At 35.6% G+C, this 19,444-nt stretch overlaps 1 protein-coding gene across 3 annotated transcripts in view; it reads right to left on the bottom strand.

Annotated features, from left to right (window-relative positions):
- Positions 1 to 18,081: 18,081 nt before the first annotated feature.
- LOC117983483 (cell adhesion molecule Dscam2-like) overlaps positions 18,082 to 19,444 on the bottom strand; it is a 111,381-nt gene continuing 110,018 nt past the window's right edge. For all 3 annotated transcript variants that reach the window (XM_069499589.1, XM_069499588.1, XM_069499590.1), the window contains one exon: positions 18,082 to 19,237. In XM_069499589.1, coding sequence (XP_069355690.1) covers positions 19,209 to 19,237 — 29 coding nt within the window. In that variant the 3' untranslated portion in view covers positions 18,082 to 19,208. The remainder of the gene's footprint in view (positions 19,238 to 19,444) is intronic.

A 19,444-nucleotide genomic window follows, 5' to 3' on the forward strand; every position in this document is an offset into this window, starting at 1 on the left:
CTTTTATTTTGGTACTCATATAAATACAAAGCATTGATCAAATAAAAAAATATAATTAGATACACCTGATTATTGCCACAATAATTGTATCACACCTTTATTACTAACTAGCTGATGTCCGCGACTTCGTCCGCGTGGAATTAGGTCTTTAAAAATCCCGTGGGAACTCTTTGATTTTCCGGAATAAAAAGTAGCCTATGTCACTCTCCACTCTTCAGGTCTTTATCTATTCCCTTACAAAAAATCACGTCAAACCATTGCACCGTTGCGACGTGATTGAAGGACAAACCAACAAACCAATAAACCAACACACTTTCGCATTTATAATAAGGATACTGATTAAGAATATTATGTAGTTGATAAATTTACGCTTTTATAAATACCTAACTTACTTTCGAAATTCCTTTCAGTGCAAAATTCTATACCTACCTACTACAAAATACTTTCAGATATTATGAACGACTAAGATAAAAGTGTAGGTGTACCTAATGTTATATGTTTAAGTAAGAGATAATACCGGGGACACAATATTTGTAGAGAAAGCTGCAAGATAAAAGGGATATCAGGAGGAAAAATCTGAGTGCCTTATCCACACACAAAAAATTCTTAGTGGCACATGTTTTCACGGCGTTTCCTATTAATTTATTCTACCTACGATCTCGGCTCGGGTTTGAGTTTAACTTTGAACGTACATATCCACGGGGTATAGCTCATAGAAGTACTTGAACTGGCTCTTGCTGAGTTTTGAAATTTACTTAGTTAAGACTTTTGTGGACTTGATATTAAATATTATTAGATTACTAAACACAGAAACTTCCATAAAAATTGAGCTGCATCAATTTTTTTAAAGCTCCATACATTATCATTATTATTGCTTTTTATTTAACGACCGCTTGTGGCCGTCTAGACACTGCTATCAGTACCCTTATTATAAAGGTGTGTTTGTTTGTTGGTTTGTCCTTCAATCACGTCGCAACGGTGCAACGGATTGACGTGATTTTTTGCATGGGTATAGATAAGAACCTGGAGAGTGACATAGAAACATTTATTTCGGAAAATCGAAGAGTTCCCACGGGATTTTTGAAAAACCTAATTCACGCGCACGCGGTCTCCACTCCAGAACACGTCTGCCCCATCGGCCGTCGGTTCTGCGATAGACATGACCTGCCCATTGCCACTTCAGCTTGCTAATCCTTTGAGCTATGTCAGATAATATGATGTTTTAATATCAGAGTCTTAAATATTATTCTGACTTTCAATATTTAGTCTTATGATATTAATTAATTTAGATCTTCCTTAAATTATCGTCGAAAACGAAATCCCCAATGATTAAACTCAATCAAGGCACCTTTATAGTAAAGGGAATTTCTAATAACAAGGAAAGGCGCTATATTTACGTATGCCGTCTGTACCTACTGTGTACTAATAGAAGCTTTAGTCTTTGGTAGTAACTATCTGCTATCTAAAATATATCTTATCTTATATATCTTACAATTAATAAATAATTAATAAGGAACTTTTAAATTGGAATAAGTAACACCATAAATTATACATTTTTGTCTCCCTGCTAAAATTAGGACATAATTTAAACTTAATTATGTAAGTATATCAAACTACTTTTAAGTTAATTTTATTAAGAGACCAAAAGAGAGTAATTATAGTCCGCTTAGGTCGAGATGGCAATCAGGGAGCCCCCCCCCGCCCCCCTGACCCCAAAAACCCCCATTGCCATCTTGAGTCTCGACGTGTTGCGTACTAAACCTACTTATTTAAAAATATAATATTAAAAATGAATTCACACAATATTTATTATAGATTTCGATACTTCTAAATCACCGCGCCGCATTAGTAATATTATACGAATATAAAGATAATATACGATTATACACTTCTGTTTTTTCTTTCTGTCGCTCTATCATCTTTTTAGTCGATTTCACGTTTCCACGAGTTAATATATTTTCTAGGGTGTGTTGGATGGTGGCCAAGCTATTTCATTTGCATCTGGATTATTTTTTAATACAGTCTGCTGTACTTTTTTATTCAATAACGATGGGTTTGCTTTTTCTCTTATCTTGAAAAAGTAAATCGTAGTTTGTACTGGTTTAACATTGGATTTGCATCATTAGTTCTATTATTACCTTAATATTATAGAGACAAAACTTCTTTAGACTTGTAAATAGCTATTTAATACTTAAATATAATCAATTAAAATATAATATACAGGCTTATTTCACCCTCTTAGGGGTTGAATTTCAAAAATTCATTCTTAGCGGATGCCTACGTCATAATAGCTATCTGCATGCCAAATTTCAGCCCGATCCGTCCAGTAGTTTGAGCTGTGCGTTGATAGATCAGTCAGTCAGTCAGTCAGTCAGTCAGTCAGTCAGTCACCTTTTCCTTTTATATATTTAGATTTAGACTTCATAGAGTAGGTTCATGTCGCAGTGATTCAGGGATAGTAAGGACCTGTATAGCCCCAAAGAAGAAAGAAGAAGAAAGTAGGTTCATGTGCTATGTAAAGGTTCAGAGCTTTTTGACAATTCGTTACCAATGTGAATCGATCCTTAGAGGATTAATTTAAAAAATCCTTTCTTAATTATTAATTTTTTTAAGAGGAACTCCTGTACAAAATTTCATAGGTAGGTAATTTAGTATTATGTATTGTGTGGCAGTCAGTCAGTGTTAGGGTTTTATTAAATACTAGAGGATGGCCGCAACTTCGTCCGCGTGGATTTAAGTTTTTTTTTTTAAATCCCGAGAGAACTCTTTAATTTTCCGGGATAAAAAGTAGCCTATGTCCTACCCCGGGATGTAAGCTATCTCTGTATACCAAATTTCGTCAAAATCGGTTGAACGGTTGGGCCCTGAAATGCTAGCAGACAGACAGACACACTTTCGCATTTATAATATTAGTATGGATCTAGATATTGTATGAACAATTAGCATCTAAACCGCGTCATAAAATTTAATTAGGGCCGCAACATAACGGTTGTTGGTGATTACGGTAAAACGACGTCATTAGCTAAAGTTCGGGTCCCATGTTTTGTTTCGAATGACTTTGTAATGACCAAAGTGTTGAGCTGAATTTTGAGATACCAAGCTGTATTGAGACTTTGTTATGGCATGTACCTATGATGAAATTATTAAGTTTAATAAGACTTGACCTACCGTAAAAGATTTGGCATAAAATATAGTGTTGTAAGGTGAGAATTTGAATATTCCGGCGAAATCGAATAGGAAGCTACTTTAACTTATTTCGAAATTGAGACACATGGTCGAATTTTCACAATCCGAAAATAGAACGGATGTATAAATTCTTAAGGTGATCTAGTTTATCGAACAGCTCCTCGGTTGTATCTAAATAGCAGACATCGGGTAATCCAGAAGAGGACGCAGAAGAGATTGCGCGAGCAAGATTTTAGTTTTAAGAGGAAGGAAATTCTGCAAACGTTTGAAGGAGTGAAGAGAGTAGTGCATGCCTACTCACTTCGTTTATGTGACTTGACCACGATAAATGGCCGTCATATATCACTCCAAGATTTTTGTTTTTTCAGTTACTTAGTGTAATAGTTACAGTATCGTAAGCAGATGTACCTAAGACAGGGAGATTTTTGACATCAGCAATTCTTTATTTGAGGTATTAATAGGTTCCCTTGAAACCGCTAAAAGGCTAAGCGAAATCTAACAGCACAAACAAATCACCTTTCGTTATTCGGGTTCGCAAATTGTGATCCGGTTGAATTTTCAAAAATCCTTTCATAGCGGATGTTTACGTCATAATAGCTATTTGCATGCCAAATTTCAGCCCAATCCGTCTTGTAGTTTGTGCTGTGCGTTGATAGATCAGTCCGTCAGTCAGTCAGTCAGATTTTCATTTTATATATTTAGGTTTTTAGCAATTTTAATCGCTACAATAAGGTATTAAGAGATTCACTTTAAACCGCTAAAACGCTCAGCTAAATCTAACTACGGCAAAAACGAATCGCCATCCGTTATTCGGGCTCTCATTTATAATTCTAACTAATCAGAAGCAAGTGATATACTGAAACTCAAACACCTTCTGTTTGTTATTCTTTGTTGTTCCTGTTTGTTGTTGTTCTTCTTATTTTATGAAGATAATATTAAGCAATTATAATCCCTTCAATAAGGTATTAAGAGATTAGTTATAAACCGCAAAAACGCTAAGCGAAATGAGAAAACAAATCACCCTCCGTTATTCGGGCTCGCAAATAATTCGAATCAGATTTCCAGTTACGAACTCATTAATGGGAAGTTGTTACTAACTTAGCGCCCGTCAAATTGAAATTATTCATTAAAACTTAGCTCGACGCCATAACCATAGCCATAGCTTTGTACTCGTTGTTGATGATTGTTTTTGTAAATTTTGGTGTTTTTAGATTCGTGTGAATTTTACTTTAAGTACATACCTGTATACCTCTGATGCCCACGACTTCATCCGCGTAGAATGAGGTTTTTTAAAAATCGCGTGGGAACTCTTTGATTTTCCGGGATAAAAAGTAGCATATGTCACTCTCCAGGTCTTAATCTATACCCATGCAAAAAATCACGTCAATCCGTTGCACCGTTGCGACGTGATTGAAGGACAAACCAACAAACCATCAAACAAACACACTTTCGCATTTATAATAACGTAATACCGATACTGATAATGTACCGAAAAAGTTATATTATTTACGAGTAGGTACCTACGTCAGTAGGTATATAGTAAAAACTGAAGTACCTAGTGTCGACGTTTCTCTGTATAAAAAGCTAATCTCACAATGCACTGAAAAAAAATTACACTGATTTTGCCCGTAAAAAGTGATTCAATACCTACAATACATACCTACTTAACAAAACAAAGACGAGGCGAGTTAGAGAACCTCCCCCTCTTTAGTAATCGGTAAAATTGATAGTGTTTTAAAACGCTTTACCTATAATACCTTTATTATTCAAAACTGATGATAATTGGAGACAAGGTTATTCAAAACAAAATGGCGGCTAAATTTAAGCTAATGTCGTAATTTCACCGTAATCACCCAGTAACTGTGATATTTCGGTCCCTAATTAAATTTTATAGCACCGTCTGGATGGCACCTATCACTAAGGGAACACATAGTAAGTACTTGATAACAACTTAATTCTTGAAATTATATGAATGCTATACACCCACAACATCAGCGTATCAATCGCTTCGACTGCGACCCCCGCAAGGCTACCTAAAGGATGGAAGTACAGTAGAAACTCGATTATCCGGCCCTCGGTTACACGGATTCGCGATTATCCGGACTGCCAACCGAAAATTGTTCGGCCATGTGCGAGTCAGACTCGCGCACCGAGGGTTCCATACTCGGGTATTTTTTCCGCCATTTTGTACGATAAGTCAAAAACTATTATGCATAAAAATCTGTTTTAGAATGTACAGTCAAAGCCCTTTCATATGATATCCCACCTGGTATAGTTATCTTACTTTAAAAAATTGAAAATACTATTATATGTAGTGAACTACATAATATGCACAAAACCCGCTTTTCTTCATACATTCGATTATCCGGATTTTCGATTATCCGAATCCCTAACGACAACAATTAGTCCGGTTAATCGAGTTTCCACTGTAAGTGGATATTAATTGGGTCTGTGCTATTTCTATCACTCGTCGATTTTTTAAATTATAGACTAACGCTTGGCTGCAATCAGACTTGCTGGCAAATCGTGATACAGCCTTAAATGAGACGATGCTTATTCACTTTTGACTTGAAGGTACCCATATTAAAATTGGAGGGGAAATCGGAAAACTGATATCGGAAGGGCGTTTGCCGTGATATAGTAGCGGTTTAAATTAGAAACGAAGAGGCAAATCGCCAATATTGGTTATTTTTGTATAAACCGCGCCTAACGGCGTCTGAAAAGGACAGTTTCGAATACGGCAACATGAAAATATTCGCGGCACAACAGAGCGTGTTGAAAAGTCGTGCATCCGATGCACATTGTGTTGTCAACACAAAGGCGCTGCATATGACGTTCACATGAAATGCGTTGTTCATTTCATTTCGTTAGCGCATTCATTTTGTGATGGCATTAAAAATGTGCTCGGATTCTGAATTTATCTGCGATTGTAACATGTTCCGTGCCTCCGAGAGCTCCAGCTACAATTATTTATAGTCCGTAAAAAATGAGTCCTCACGCGCCATGTCAAAAGTACAGTTCGCCTTTAAAATAAGGACTAAAATAATATAAAATGAAAATATGCTCTACGGGTGGCGGCACGCGCGGCCCGCAGTCACAGCCGCGGCGCGTGCGCGAACTGATTCCCTTGAAAAAGGACCCCGGATGGGTTCGAAACTAGTCGGGCTAACGTCGACTCGACACGTGAGTACAGCCGGGACAGATATTATTTATAAGGGACTAAAATCGTACTTTGGACATGAAATTTAACATATAAGTTAAAATGGCGCGTGAGGAGTTAAATTTTACGCGTTATATATCTGATAGTATTAAACATTTTAAACCTCATCATCATTGAGACTCATCGCCGACCTACTAGATACTGACTGACTAATGAGTACAGCTGTTCTCGTTTTAGAATGAAAAGTGATTAGGCCATAGTCCACCACGCTGACCCAGTGCGGATTAGCATACATCACAACGTTTGGAGTATGTGTTGGTTCTCTTAGGTTTTCGTTTTTTTCATTCTCATACCCGTGTGCAAAAGTGAGTGATGTATTGAGGTGCTGCGTCAACTAGGTGTCCAGGTGGGTTGGTTTGGTATCAAACCAAAACATTAAAATAGAAAAAGCTTTTCTTTTCGAAACTATTCTAACCACTATTTTTGAAACATACCTAAAAAATTAAGTAGCAATATCTGTGACAATGGGAACATGCCCCAGATTCGTGGGACAGTCGCGCCTCATTTGTGATTCCTACTTCGTTAGCTCCACGAATTATGAAACCAGTACAGCGCGAAGCGTAAGAGTAGTATGATCCAGCTTTCCGGGAATTTTCATTACTCAATTTCCCTGACCTATACTCGTAATAGGTATAACAATATGTGCTGCGAATTCGTTGAATTTCTAGTAGGGCCCTCGTAATGTATTATACAATAACGAATACGACTATGCCAGTCGTAGTCGTCGTAAAATTGATAGACATCCACTGCTGATCATTGAAATCTTTGTTGATCTCTTTTATTAAAGCTAGAAATTACACGTTGAATTAAGACCTTTATCAGTACCTTTTGAAAGTTGAATAAAAATGTTGAGTATTATTAATAAGTAATAATTGTTAGTCAGGGGTCGCCTTCATAGGACCACAAATTTGTCTAACTAACCACAGCCGAAGTCTCTCACCAGACAAGGCCGAGAGAATATAAGTAGAAATTATAAGTTCCCAAAATAGCCCTATATAACTATAGCCAATTTACATCGCATACGTACGTTTTTTTTATTAATATTGAAAATGTTACAAAACTTAACATTAGCTTGTCTGATTACTGTACAATTCATGTTTGTGTGGAATGGTGCCAAGAATACCGGCTGCATTTCAGCGCTGGACAGGGCTTAGGCTGATTCTTACGAAGAATGAGCCAGCCCTTTTAGCTTTCATCTAAAATTACTAAACATAGATAAAACTTAATGTCAGCAGTCAGTATTACCAGACGAGGAGCTATTACATGTAGAGATTGCGAGATATAATTAGTTTCGTGTGTAGACCAAGTTGAAATTAGTTTTGCCGTTTGGTAGAACACTAATTACCAAGAGAAACATAGTCGGTATACTCAGGATTATCATTAATCTGATTTATATGACGTTTTTTGGCCATTTATTTTGTGGAAGCACACGGGGTTTTATGAGAGTTTTTTCGTGCTTAATTGTGAAATAAAAAGTATACTTGCTTATTAATTTTTTGGTGATGAAAGTTATCTATGCCCAAAGAAATATGGTAGGTACCTATTTCCATCAAATAATATTATGCACTTACTAATAATGATAATATGAGGTATCGACTAATTTTTAAAATAATAGAAAAAGTATTGGCATGCCTACAATGATACAGTTATGGCGGTTTTACTGTTCGAAAAAAAAAACAAGAAAATCAAAACCAGAATTTGACTGTGTTTTTATCTGAATAGGTACGTCTTAATTTTTTTGTGTTAGGTATGACGTTTTTTTGTGTTTTTAGAGTAAGTTTGATCTCATTCTACCTTCCTTTTTCTACAACCGCACCTCTCGCCACCGCAAACAATTTCACCCTCACCACCTGGGCACACGACCTGGGTGTCCCTGTCCCATTCTTTTCACCCACACATTATGCAAACTGTGGGATCAACTCGCTTCGGAGGTGTTCCCATTAGATTACAACATAGGGTTATTTAAGGGGCGGACCAACAAAAATTCCTGTAAGGCTGGCAACGCATTGGTGGTTCACAGAGGAACTTTGATTAGTACCAGAGTACCACAAAATATGTTCATGGGCGGCGGTAATCACTTAAGTGATTATGATGATGTTAACATCAGGTCGTTTGCTCGCCATTTTTATTTAAAAAAAAAGTATATGTGCGATATAGTACGGTCTGTCTTCCTCTCCCACCTTCGCTTTATTTCTTCACACGGTCAATTTTCAGTTAAGAGGCATTACGCGGCCATAGTAGGTAAATTAATTAATTAATTAAATTGATAATATTATAGCGTAATTAACGCCGCGAGGCACCATAAGCTTAATTGCTTTCGTGATCAATAAGCCTTGGAAGATTTTAATTGAGATAAGCCTCTTTCACACTGTGGATAAGTTAAGCAGACTTTACAAAGATTTAATATCTAGGTACTAAGTAGCCCGTGCTTCGTCTGCATGGATTATGGATGATCTTAATTGGTCAAACCTTTTAATTATTTTATACTAGACTAGCTTATGCTCGCGACTTTGTCCGCGTGGACTACACAAATTTCAAACCCCTTTTTTACCCCCTTACGGGTTGAATTTTTAATAATCCTTTCTTAGCGGATGCCTACGTCATAATAGCTATCTGCATGCCGAATTTCAGCGTGATCCGTCCAGTAGTTTGAGCTGTGCGTTGATAGATCAGTCAGTCAGTCAGTCAGTCAGTCACTCACCTTTTCCTTTTATATATATAGATAGGAAGCCGAATACACCTCTTCGTTTCACCCAATTACAGCTGGTGTGCCACAGGGCTCAGTGCTAGGTCCTGTACTTTACACCATCTATACGAGTGACCTACCTCGAATTGACGATGTTACTGTGGCTACATTCGCAGATGATACCGCTGTACTTGCTCGCAGTGAAAATCCTGACGAAGCTTCGGCTATTCTACAACGTGGTCTAAACGAGATTGACAAATGGCTGTCGAAATGGAGAATAAAAGCTAGCGGTACAAAGTCAGTCCATATAACATTTACTCTTCGTCGAGGAAACTGTCCTCCAGTCTCACTGCGGAACAATCAGCTTCCGCAATGTGACAGTGTTAGATACTTGGGCATGCACCTAGACAGAAGGCTCACCTGGAAAAAACATGTTCAAGCCAAGAGGGATGAGATCTATCACCGATATAGAGGACTGTACTGGATGCTCTCAAGGAACTCCAGGCTTTCCCTAGACAACAAGCTCCTGATATACAAGACAATAATAAAGCCGATATGGTCATACGGCATTGAGCTCTGGGGATCAGCATGTGACTCCAATATTCAAATTGTACAAAGAGCTCAAAATTACATTTTGAAACAACTATCCAACGCGCCATGGTTCTTGCAGATATCGGAACTCCATGAGCACTTAAATATCAACACAGTAAAGGAAGATATTAGAAGCTATAGTTGCAACTACAAAACAAGACTTACTAACCATCCAAATCGTCTGGCAGTGCAGTTGACAATGCCGCAGGCGATTCGTCGACTAAAGAGAAAGCATATACTGGATAATTAGCTGAGACCCATGGAGTTTTCCCGCTGGGGAAGTTGTCTCCAATCACGCCAACCAGTCCTCCAACCAATCTGCTCATAGTCCATCGACTGATCGCATGATAAGGCACAACAAAAAAAAAAAAAAAAAAAAAAAAAAAAAAAAAAAAAAAAATATATATAGATGACGCTCGCGACTTCGTCCGCGTGGATTTAGGTTTTTAAAAATCCCGTGAGAATTCTTTATTTTTCCGGGATAAAAAGTAGTCTATGTACTTTATCGGGATGCAAGCTATTTCTGTACAAAATTTCGTGAAAATCGGTAGAACGGATGGGCCGTGAAAGGCTAGCAGACAGACAGACAGATACACTTTCGCATTTATAATATTAGTATGGATTACCCGTAGTGTGCAAAGCAGTTGTAATTTCAACAAATTACCTTAATTGTCTTATCTGTTGCTTGTTCCTATCTGCAATCTAGGGCGAAATTGATCTTCAGCTCTCTCTTACCCATTAATTTGGATAATCTGTTAAACCCTTTAAATTACATCCACAACAAGTTTCCGAGTTGGACTCTTTTATGAAATTGGCACGGTTGGCATTGATTTAATCAAAGAGTTTGAGCTTTTTATGTACCTGCTTAAAATCGATTAGAAATTAAGATATTTTGAGTAGTAGGTAAAATTCTTAGAAATACTTAATTTTAAAACTTTATTTCTTAGAACTAACTTTAAAAAACCTAGAAGAAGCATTTATTAGTTAGGTAGGTATCTATAATCCGAAGTTCTAGCGTTAGATTTTTTTAACCAAGCACTAGTCACTACCCACTCACTAACTACCAACCCACAACGGTATCGTACGGGTGCAATTGAAAAAAAATTCATGTCCTGACAATTAAAAAGACAACAAAATGTATGATTATGTTGATATACCTAATATAATAAATAGCCATCATGTATGATAAAAAAAATCATACTGCGGCTATGTATGTTTTTTATATTTATTTATTTGTATAATACTAATTATAAATGCGCAAGTATGTCTGTCTGCCTGCAAAGCCTTTCACGGTCTATCCGTTCAACTGATTTTGACAAGGTACAGAGATAGCTTGCATACCGGGGAAGGGACTTAGGCTACTTTATTCCGAAAAATCAAAGAGTTCCCACTGGATTTTAAAAACCGAACAAAGTCGCGGGCATCATCTACTTAGTTATATTATGAATGCTTTTGTTTCTGTTTTCTGTCTGCTTTGTTTGAGGTACAAAAACAAAGTTATGGTTAAGTTAAAATCATTATATTATTATTCATCATTTGTTTAAAAACGTGCCTAAAATGTAGACATAATAAGGTAATGGAAGCCAGCATGGTTATAAAGTAAAATTTATATTTTGTACCTACATAATTTTACATAATTTCTTAATTTCTTTGGAGCAGCGCTTTTAAATTACACAATTTGCCGAAAGCCTTAACACTTCTGAGAGTAATTCCCTCACGCTCGTAATAACTTGCCGTTTAGCTGTCTTTGTACATAATATTTTCTTGAATATGAACCGTTTTCTTTCATAATTTCTGAATTCCTCCGCCTTTTTAATAAAATGTTTTTCGTTTCTTTGTTACTAACTCATTTTAAATGCGTTTTTTATATTTTTAATATGCTTAGGTGTAATATATTGTAGATGAAAACATCTTCTGAAAACTATAAGTATTAGTCATAGAGGATATATCAAGGCATTAGAACCATACACTAAGAGTAAAATTAAGATAAATAAGAAAATCTGTAACCTGCATGTTTTGATTAGCACAGGCGTTAAGTAAAATATGCCTTACAACTGTAAAACTAAAATAATTTGTAGGAAGAGGTCATACCAACATCTGGTAACAAATCTTTAAAAAAAGGACTCCTACAGATACCTAAAGATTACCCATTTGATCCAATCGTAACAAATATAAATAAAAAACATCTAATTAATTGTTATTATTAAATTTTCACAGAAAAAGTTTAATAAAGTTACATAAAATAAGCATCAACAGTAAATCTGCAAATATTCTTGCCAATATCCTCTGTTGGCCCGCAAACAGGTTTGGATTCATTCACGCCTTGAATTTCTCTGTCATGATTTTGTAAACAGCACGTATTTGTACCACGTGAACATAAATTGGTTTTTGGTTGAACTTTGTTGGTACATTTGGAATGACTATGAGCTCTGGGTGAGCAACACGCTATAGTGTCAATATTTAGAGGAATTTGAACTTCTGTTCCGTTGCTAGGACAACTGCATTTTCCATTGATGCATTTCTAAAATTTAAATAAATAATTTAAAATTATAAGATACTAGCTGATGCCCGCGACTTCGTACGCGTGGATTTAGGTTTCTAAGAATCCTGTGGGAACTCTTCAATTTTCCGGGATAAAAAGTAGCCTATGTCCTTCCCCGGGATGCCAGCTACTTCTGTACCAAATTTCGTCAAAATCTGTTGAACGGTTGAGCCGGGAAAACCTAGCAGACAGACAGACAGACAGACACACTTTCACATTTATAATATTAGTATGGATTAAAATTTTACCTATGCAGTTAAAAGTAACTAAATGCTACACAGACAAAAGTTTCAACTTAAATAAACTTGTTTACCATGGTCTACACATCCACACTGGGTCAGCGTGGCAGACTATGGGCTACATCCCTTCTCATTCTGAGATGAGACCCGTGCTCAATTACGAACTTACGAAGTGTTACAGACTTTTTGACTCTACTATTAGGCGGTTTCCTAAGAAACCCTTAATGGTAAAGAAAAAATCTCTAGGTTATAGAAATATATTTTAAGTGTACAAACTTTATTCCATTTCTTTCGTCTAATCCGCAAACATTTTGGTCGTCTGTTGATACAAGTGCAGCCTCTTCGCCTTTTCCGTCTTATGTCCGCTGAATTTTCTAATCTTAATACCAAATCGCACCATTTATCGTTGCAAGAACATGACGTTCCTATTAAAGTAAAACATTATTTTTATAATACCTTTTTTTATATGTTTGTGTTCGTCCATTCGATAGTTACCTATGCGTTCGCGCATCGTTCATCTGATTGAAATAAAAATATACCAACAGCTCGAAACTTCAGTCTAGTGCTGACGTTACTAAAATGGCGGCCACGCACATTAGCAATTAGAGGGACTTATAGTCAACACTTCCCAATATTAATATAATAGGCGGCACACGAGTCGCATTGCAACGCCAACCAGTTAGATTTTTTAAAAGTTTTAATTAAATCATCGTCATCGCAACCTTCTAGATTAGGCGTCCTAAGTTGGACATGGACACACGAGTATCATTTGTAGGCTTTTACAGACTTCCAAGTTTTACGACATTTGTTATCGTCTGTCTAATATCGCGCATGCCAGAGGCGAAACTCGGAAGCATCTTGAGACTTTGAGGTTCGTTTCTATCCACCGCTCCTCCTTACTATGTGCGCTGACCGTCGACACATTAGCTTTGCAACCCGTTGAATTAAATCGGAACTCTGAGCATAGTTTGCCTTTGCTCTATCGCTCGCTGAGGTTTACTTAGTTACTGAAAGGTACTTATTGTTTAAGCAAAAAAATATTATTTACCCATGGATAAAAATATTATTAATTTATCACGGCGGTGCTTGAATGCTGAAAATATTTTCAATAGACTATTTTGAAAGCCATAGCCAACGCGTATTATTTTGTAAGTCTTTTAAGTGATATATTATTATATTTATACCTACGGCGTGTACCTACATTTATAATTTAAGTAGGTATGGCACGGGAAATTGCGATAGATATTATTGTGTTTAATTTCGCCAATGGAAACCAACGATCTGTATGATGCAATCATATTATCAAGTTGGTTTTTCGTTGAAATAAGTTCGTAACGCGTGGACCTAAAAATTTGAAATTATTGATATACCTACATATGATATTTTTCATTATATCCTCTAGAATCGCCTCCAATGTAAACATGGTTGGACAAATTTTTCTCGATAGAAAAAAATTCAGAAGTCAGAAGAACTATTCATCTATTCTGAGCACTCTATACTTATCTAAATTTGTATCCTTCTATTTCGAAATCTTCAGAAGTCATATACCAATCTATTTAATAACAACGCGATTGTTCCTCATAAACACAAAGCCACAACTTCTCAACTACTACTACCTACTACAATATACAAGATGTTTAACATCGCAGCGGCGCGCGGCGTAAGCTAAACTAACTCTATATTATAGTAGTAGGTAAGTAGTAGCCTACTACTACCTACCTAGTTAGTAGTTCAACTATATTATGTTAGCAAATTACATGTGTGCTAGTTTAGATTTAAAGCGACAATCACACATGGCTGCGAGACTAACAACTAACTAACTAAACCGTAAGGCGTAGTAGCTAAATACCACATTTTATGATTTACCCTAAGGTCTAAGTCATGACGTATATGTAGATTGTACTGTCATGTAGATTGTCTCTAATTGTATGGTAGGTTGCATTATTTTTTATTTACACGAAAAGTCAAGAAAGCTTGGAACGTGCTTATCTATAAGATGCTTCACTTTTGCCCAGAATTATATTTCTTTGATATGTCTCACACAACTGAACTAGCTTCTTTTGTAAATACTACTGAAAAATTGGCAATAATAACGCAAGCCTTTTTTTTGAATTTTCTATTTATTACTTAGTATAAAAAAAAAATTTCGTAATTCGTAAGGTTACTGTTAATATTATATCGGCTTTCCGAGCACTGACATTAAAATGGCGGTGATGAGACCTTAAAGTTTTAGTTAGTTAGTTAGTTAGTTTTAGTTGACTGCAATAATTTACCCAGGTACGTTATTAAAATCTACTTAACAATATTTTGTTTTTCATTATACTCGTATAACAACATTTTAATCTAAGATTATCTCTGCGTGTCTATTTACGCTCGTAGCAACAACAACAACAACAACAGCAAGAGAACACTTGAATCGACAATCTATGGTAGGAAGCCATCCAAAGTTAGTTGGATAAACAAATAATTAATCTGTCGTCTGTGTAGTTTAATTGCTTGTTTTGAGTTTATATTGCTACTCGTAGTTTGTCTCCTTCAGCGACTGTCAGGAAAGTTGGGTTGGATTTTAAATTAAGAATGGATGTTTTGCTTTATAAAGCCTCATTCTCCATCATCAAAATCTACATTACATTAATATCATAAAGGCGAAAGTTTGTATCTGAAACAATACGCAAACTAAACGATTAACGATAAATACCTACGGTGCTTAATCTTATACTAACGGTACTGTTTCTATTTTAAGACGGGTTTTTCCTCAAAAATAAAAGGCCCTATAGGTATTACTTTAAATTATGCTGCTGCTGCAACAATTTGATTTCCCGTGGAACTAATGTACCTAATCGCAGTCCAAAAACATATTGATCTAGGTACATAAAATCTCAATATAGTAGATATACCTACTCAAAATATCAACCCCCATTATTTTTAATTTAGTTACTATGAAAACAACATGTCATCATTACATATTTATTAGCAGAGAGAGAAGTCACATTTACGATTTATGTCACAACTTCAAAAACAAAACGTCCACTGACAAATTATAAAATAGTTTTTATATTTTAACACCCATTTCACTCGTTTAGGAATATATTTTCGTAGAATCCTTTCGTAACTTTTCGATTTCGAGCTAGTCTGGATTTGTTTCTAGGTACATAGTTACATATCGTCGTCATCAACCGTTAGACATCCACTGCCGGACTCTCTTCGGTTAGGTGTAGTGTAGTCTCTTGTAGGAATTTCCAAACCTAATGCGGGTCTGTCAACTCTGCGTTTTTTGTTGAAAGGTCACTATTCCAGCACCTTGGGATCTAGCGGTTATTTGAACTACTAGCTTATGCTCGCGACTTCGTCCGCGTGGACTACACAAATTTTAAACCCCTATTTTACCCCCTTAGGGGTCGAATTTTCAAAAATCCTTTCTTAGCGGATGCCTACGTCATAATAGCTATCTGCATGCAAAATTTCAGCCCGATCCGTCCAGTAGTTTGAGCTGTGCGTTGATAGATCAGTCAGTCAGTCAGTCAGTCAGTCACCTTTTCCTTTTATATATTTAGATGTAAAGAAAGAAAGAAAGAAAAGACGTTTATCTTACAAACTGTGCCACACATCACATCTTATAAATAATAGCTGGTTATTCCGGCGCTTCTTCCACCTGAGCATAAGCCCAACGTGCTTCAAACAAAAGAAGTGCCGAAACAAACTGTCATGTATGGCACAACCCGAAAAAGGGTCTCAGCTCAGCATTATGCTGTATGCCTTTCTGTATGCACAAGAACATACAGCACTGATTTTTAGCTAGTATACCCTGAACCACCTACCCATTAGATTTACCTACACATAATAATTCCTATAGATTTGCTAAATTAAACCTTGTATTTATTTTTAAAGAATATTGAATTCATTACAATATCGTAATGAACGTGGATACGTTTGCCTATTTAAAAGGAAAATCTATATTTAACGGCACCTCAGATGAAAAGATGAAGACGCAGTCAAGTGGCAAATTGGATACTCCAGAACGCTTCAATCGATGCCTTAATTTAGGAAAAGGTTCCGGATGTTTCCTTACATGTTTTTTTCTCGCAGTTACTTACATGCCTTCGAACGCTTTCTAAATGTATTAACTCTTAATCAAAGTGAAATTGAATCTTTGATCGGATTTACTGTTTACTTTGAAGTACGTATATAGGAAACTCAAACTTTAAGCATTTATTCAAAATGGGTAGGTAATGAGTTACTAGCCAAGGTAACATAATATTATAAGTTTCCAATTACCCCTGCCTAAAATCTAATCCAGGACCACCTATTAGATCACAGGACTCACAATTGCGCTACGGAGGTCTAGTTAACTATGAGACTTCTCTGAGAGACACATAGCTAGGGAAATACAGTCCTTTCAACACGTTTCAAACCATTTTCAAGCAGACAACTATCTATTAACGACTGAGCTTACGCAGTACCTACCTACAATGTATCTAATTTACAACTTTATTTGAATTTTCCAGCGATTTTGTTTCGGTGCTACTCGATCAAGCTCCAACTGTATAAAGCATCAATGTGTATTTAGATACTGATTTTATGGTATTTTACTTTTACTAGAAAAACTTAAAAAAAAAAAAAACTTTAGTTATATTTTTAAAACTAACATTTCACTGAGTAGTTAAAAGTGTATTACTGTAATATTAGGTACGATCTATCAAATCTCAACTTAAGAGTATAAGAAAAACTGTAAGTAGTTTCATTATCTACGTATCTCAGGGCAAGTTTCCAGCCAATTTCTCGGTTGAATGCACACTTCGAACAAAACGGCAGTTTCAAACAGATTTTATATGAAAACTTTTTCTGGTCTGGAGGTGAGCGATAAAGTTGAAAGTTCGAATTCCTCGACTTACGTACGCTTGAGTTTTGCCGATTCAGACTTGTTGGACCCTACCGGGTTTTATACAATTTTTAACATCAATAGTAATTTAATTATTATATTGTCTAAAATCAAATTGGTAGTCGTAAAAATAATACACTTAAATGTATACTTAATTGTTTAATGTTCAGTAATGTGATGGTTCTGATAAAAAGAATACCCGTCTAACTTTGTTTAGGGCTTCTTCGGCTGAGATCTATAGATCGTACTTTGGCTTTGGTCAGACTTTAAAATAAGACAGATGTAATAAATTGTCTGAGCAAAATTATAATACACTTTATAGAACTCAGTCACAGGCACGTTTGGAATCCTCGTAGTTTCAGTTTTGTAGATCCAAATAATTATTACTATCACTATAATTTCACTATAATCTTACTAAGTAATATTATAAATATAAGTGTGTTTATTTGTTTGTCCTTCACACCATGACTATAAGCAACTAATTGATTTGTTTTTGGCATAGAGATAATTGAAAAGACGGAAGTAACACAGGCTACTTTTTATACTGGAAAATTTAAGAGTTCCCACGGAATTTTTAAAACCCTAAATCCACGCGGATGAAGTCATGGCCATCTGCTAGTAGGTATACTCATAAAAATATTTATTTGTGATTGGGTATTGAATTATTTATATAAATGATCATAATGTAGGTATAGTCCCACCCATTAGATGTAAGGATTGAAATAAAAGAAAACCCAATTCAATGTTCTAACATTTATATTTTCGAAATTTTATTTCTAGTAAATCGAACATTTACACGTTTGAATTATCATTATTAATAAACAAACATTAAACAATCAGTCTTTTTGAAGATAAACATTAATTTTTCACTACAACATTAGGTATCTATAGAAGCAAAATTACCTCTAAAAGATATTCCCGTCGACTCTATCATAATATTTTACAAAAGTACGTCATCTGATCGTAATATAATACCTACTGTTGTTCTGTTCTGACTAGAAAAATCAGCTTGAATACAATAAAATTGTGCAAAAACAAACATTTTGCAATAAAATTATAAAAAGAGTACCTATCTATTGCAAATATATCGGCAGTGAGAATTTAGTGAAAATATCGTGTTTTAAAAACAGTTCGTATTAAAAATAGTCTTACAGCAGACTTCCTGATGAGCAATAAAATATAATACTTACTGAAATACTTTCCTATTAGAACTTTATTCCCGACATATCCCAATTTGTCGGTCTTTATTACTTTTTTTTTTGTTTTTTTTAAAAGACACTATTTTATAAAAGAATGCTGGCACTTCGTTCTTCGTTCTTTCGTTCAGCACTATTAAATACAAGCAACGTGAACGCACAAAATAATGTACAGTACACGGCCGAAAGTAATGTACATCGACATTTAGAATGAGATAGCAAATTTGTAGAGCGTTGTCCCTGTCATTGAGACCGACAAAACGTCACGAGTGACAGAGACAACGCTCTACAAAGCCGAAATGTCATCCTAAAAGCCGAAGTACATTACTTTCTACCGCGTACTATAGTCCCGTGCCGCCGGCTTTGCAATCGTATAAAAAACCACTGGCATCAAACAGCTGGAAAAAGCCGGCGAGTTTTATATAAATAACATATTACAATTTTTAAAAAGTTCTTTTTTTTGCTATTGCAAATAAAATAATAGTTAAGATGTTCTATTACCCTAGGGCTCGTACAACTAAAATAGTCTTTGATAAAATATTTAATTAACATTTTATAATAGGTACTAGAATTTAATTATAATGTATGTATGTATAAATTGAACACAACCATTAACTCAATTTCTGACTAGTTTTCTTGTCACTTCTATTTATTTATCTTGTGCGATGGCTACCTGTGATGAGGCACTCGACAGGCTTCTGAAAATGAAATCAAAAAATCTATTGGAACAAAATCCTATATACAAGTGAATGTGATTAGAAAGTCATACTTTTTGAAGTCATAACCGTTTGGGTCCGTTATGACCACTTCCCTACGACCATTTCCCGGTATGTCCGTTCCCCGTTTAACTACTTCCCGTTATGACCACTTCCATCACTGTGTTTACTTTTTGTTAATCGGAGGCC

The sequence above is a fragment of the Maniola hyperantus genome, chromosome 7 (assembly GCF_902806685.2).
Source record: "Maniola hyperantus chromosome 7, iAphHyp1.2, whole genome shotgun sequence".
In the NCBI taxonomy this organism is placed as follows: Eukaryota; Metazoa; Arthropoda; class Insecta; order Lepidoptera; family Nymphalidae; genus Maniola; species Maniola hyperantus.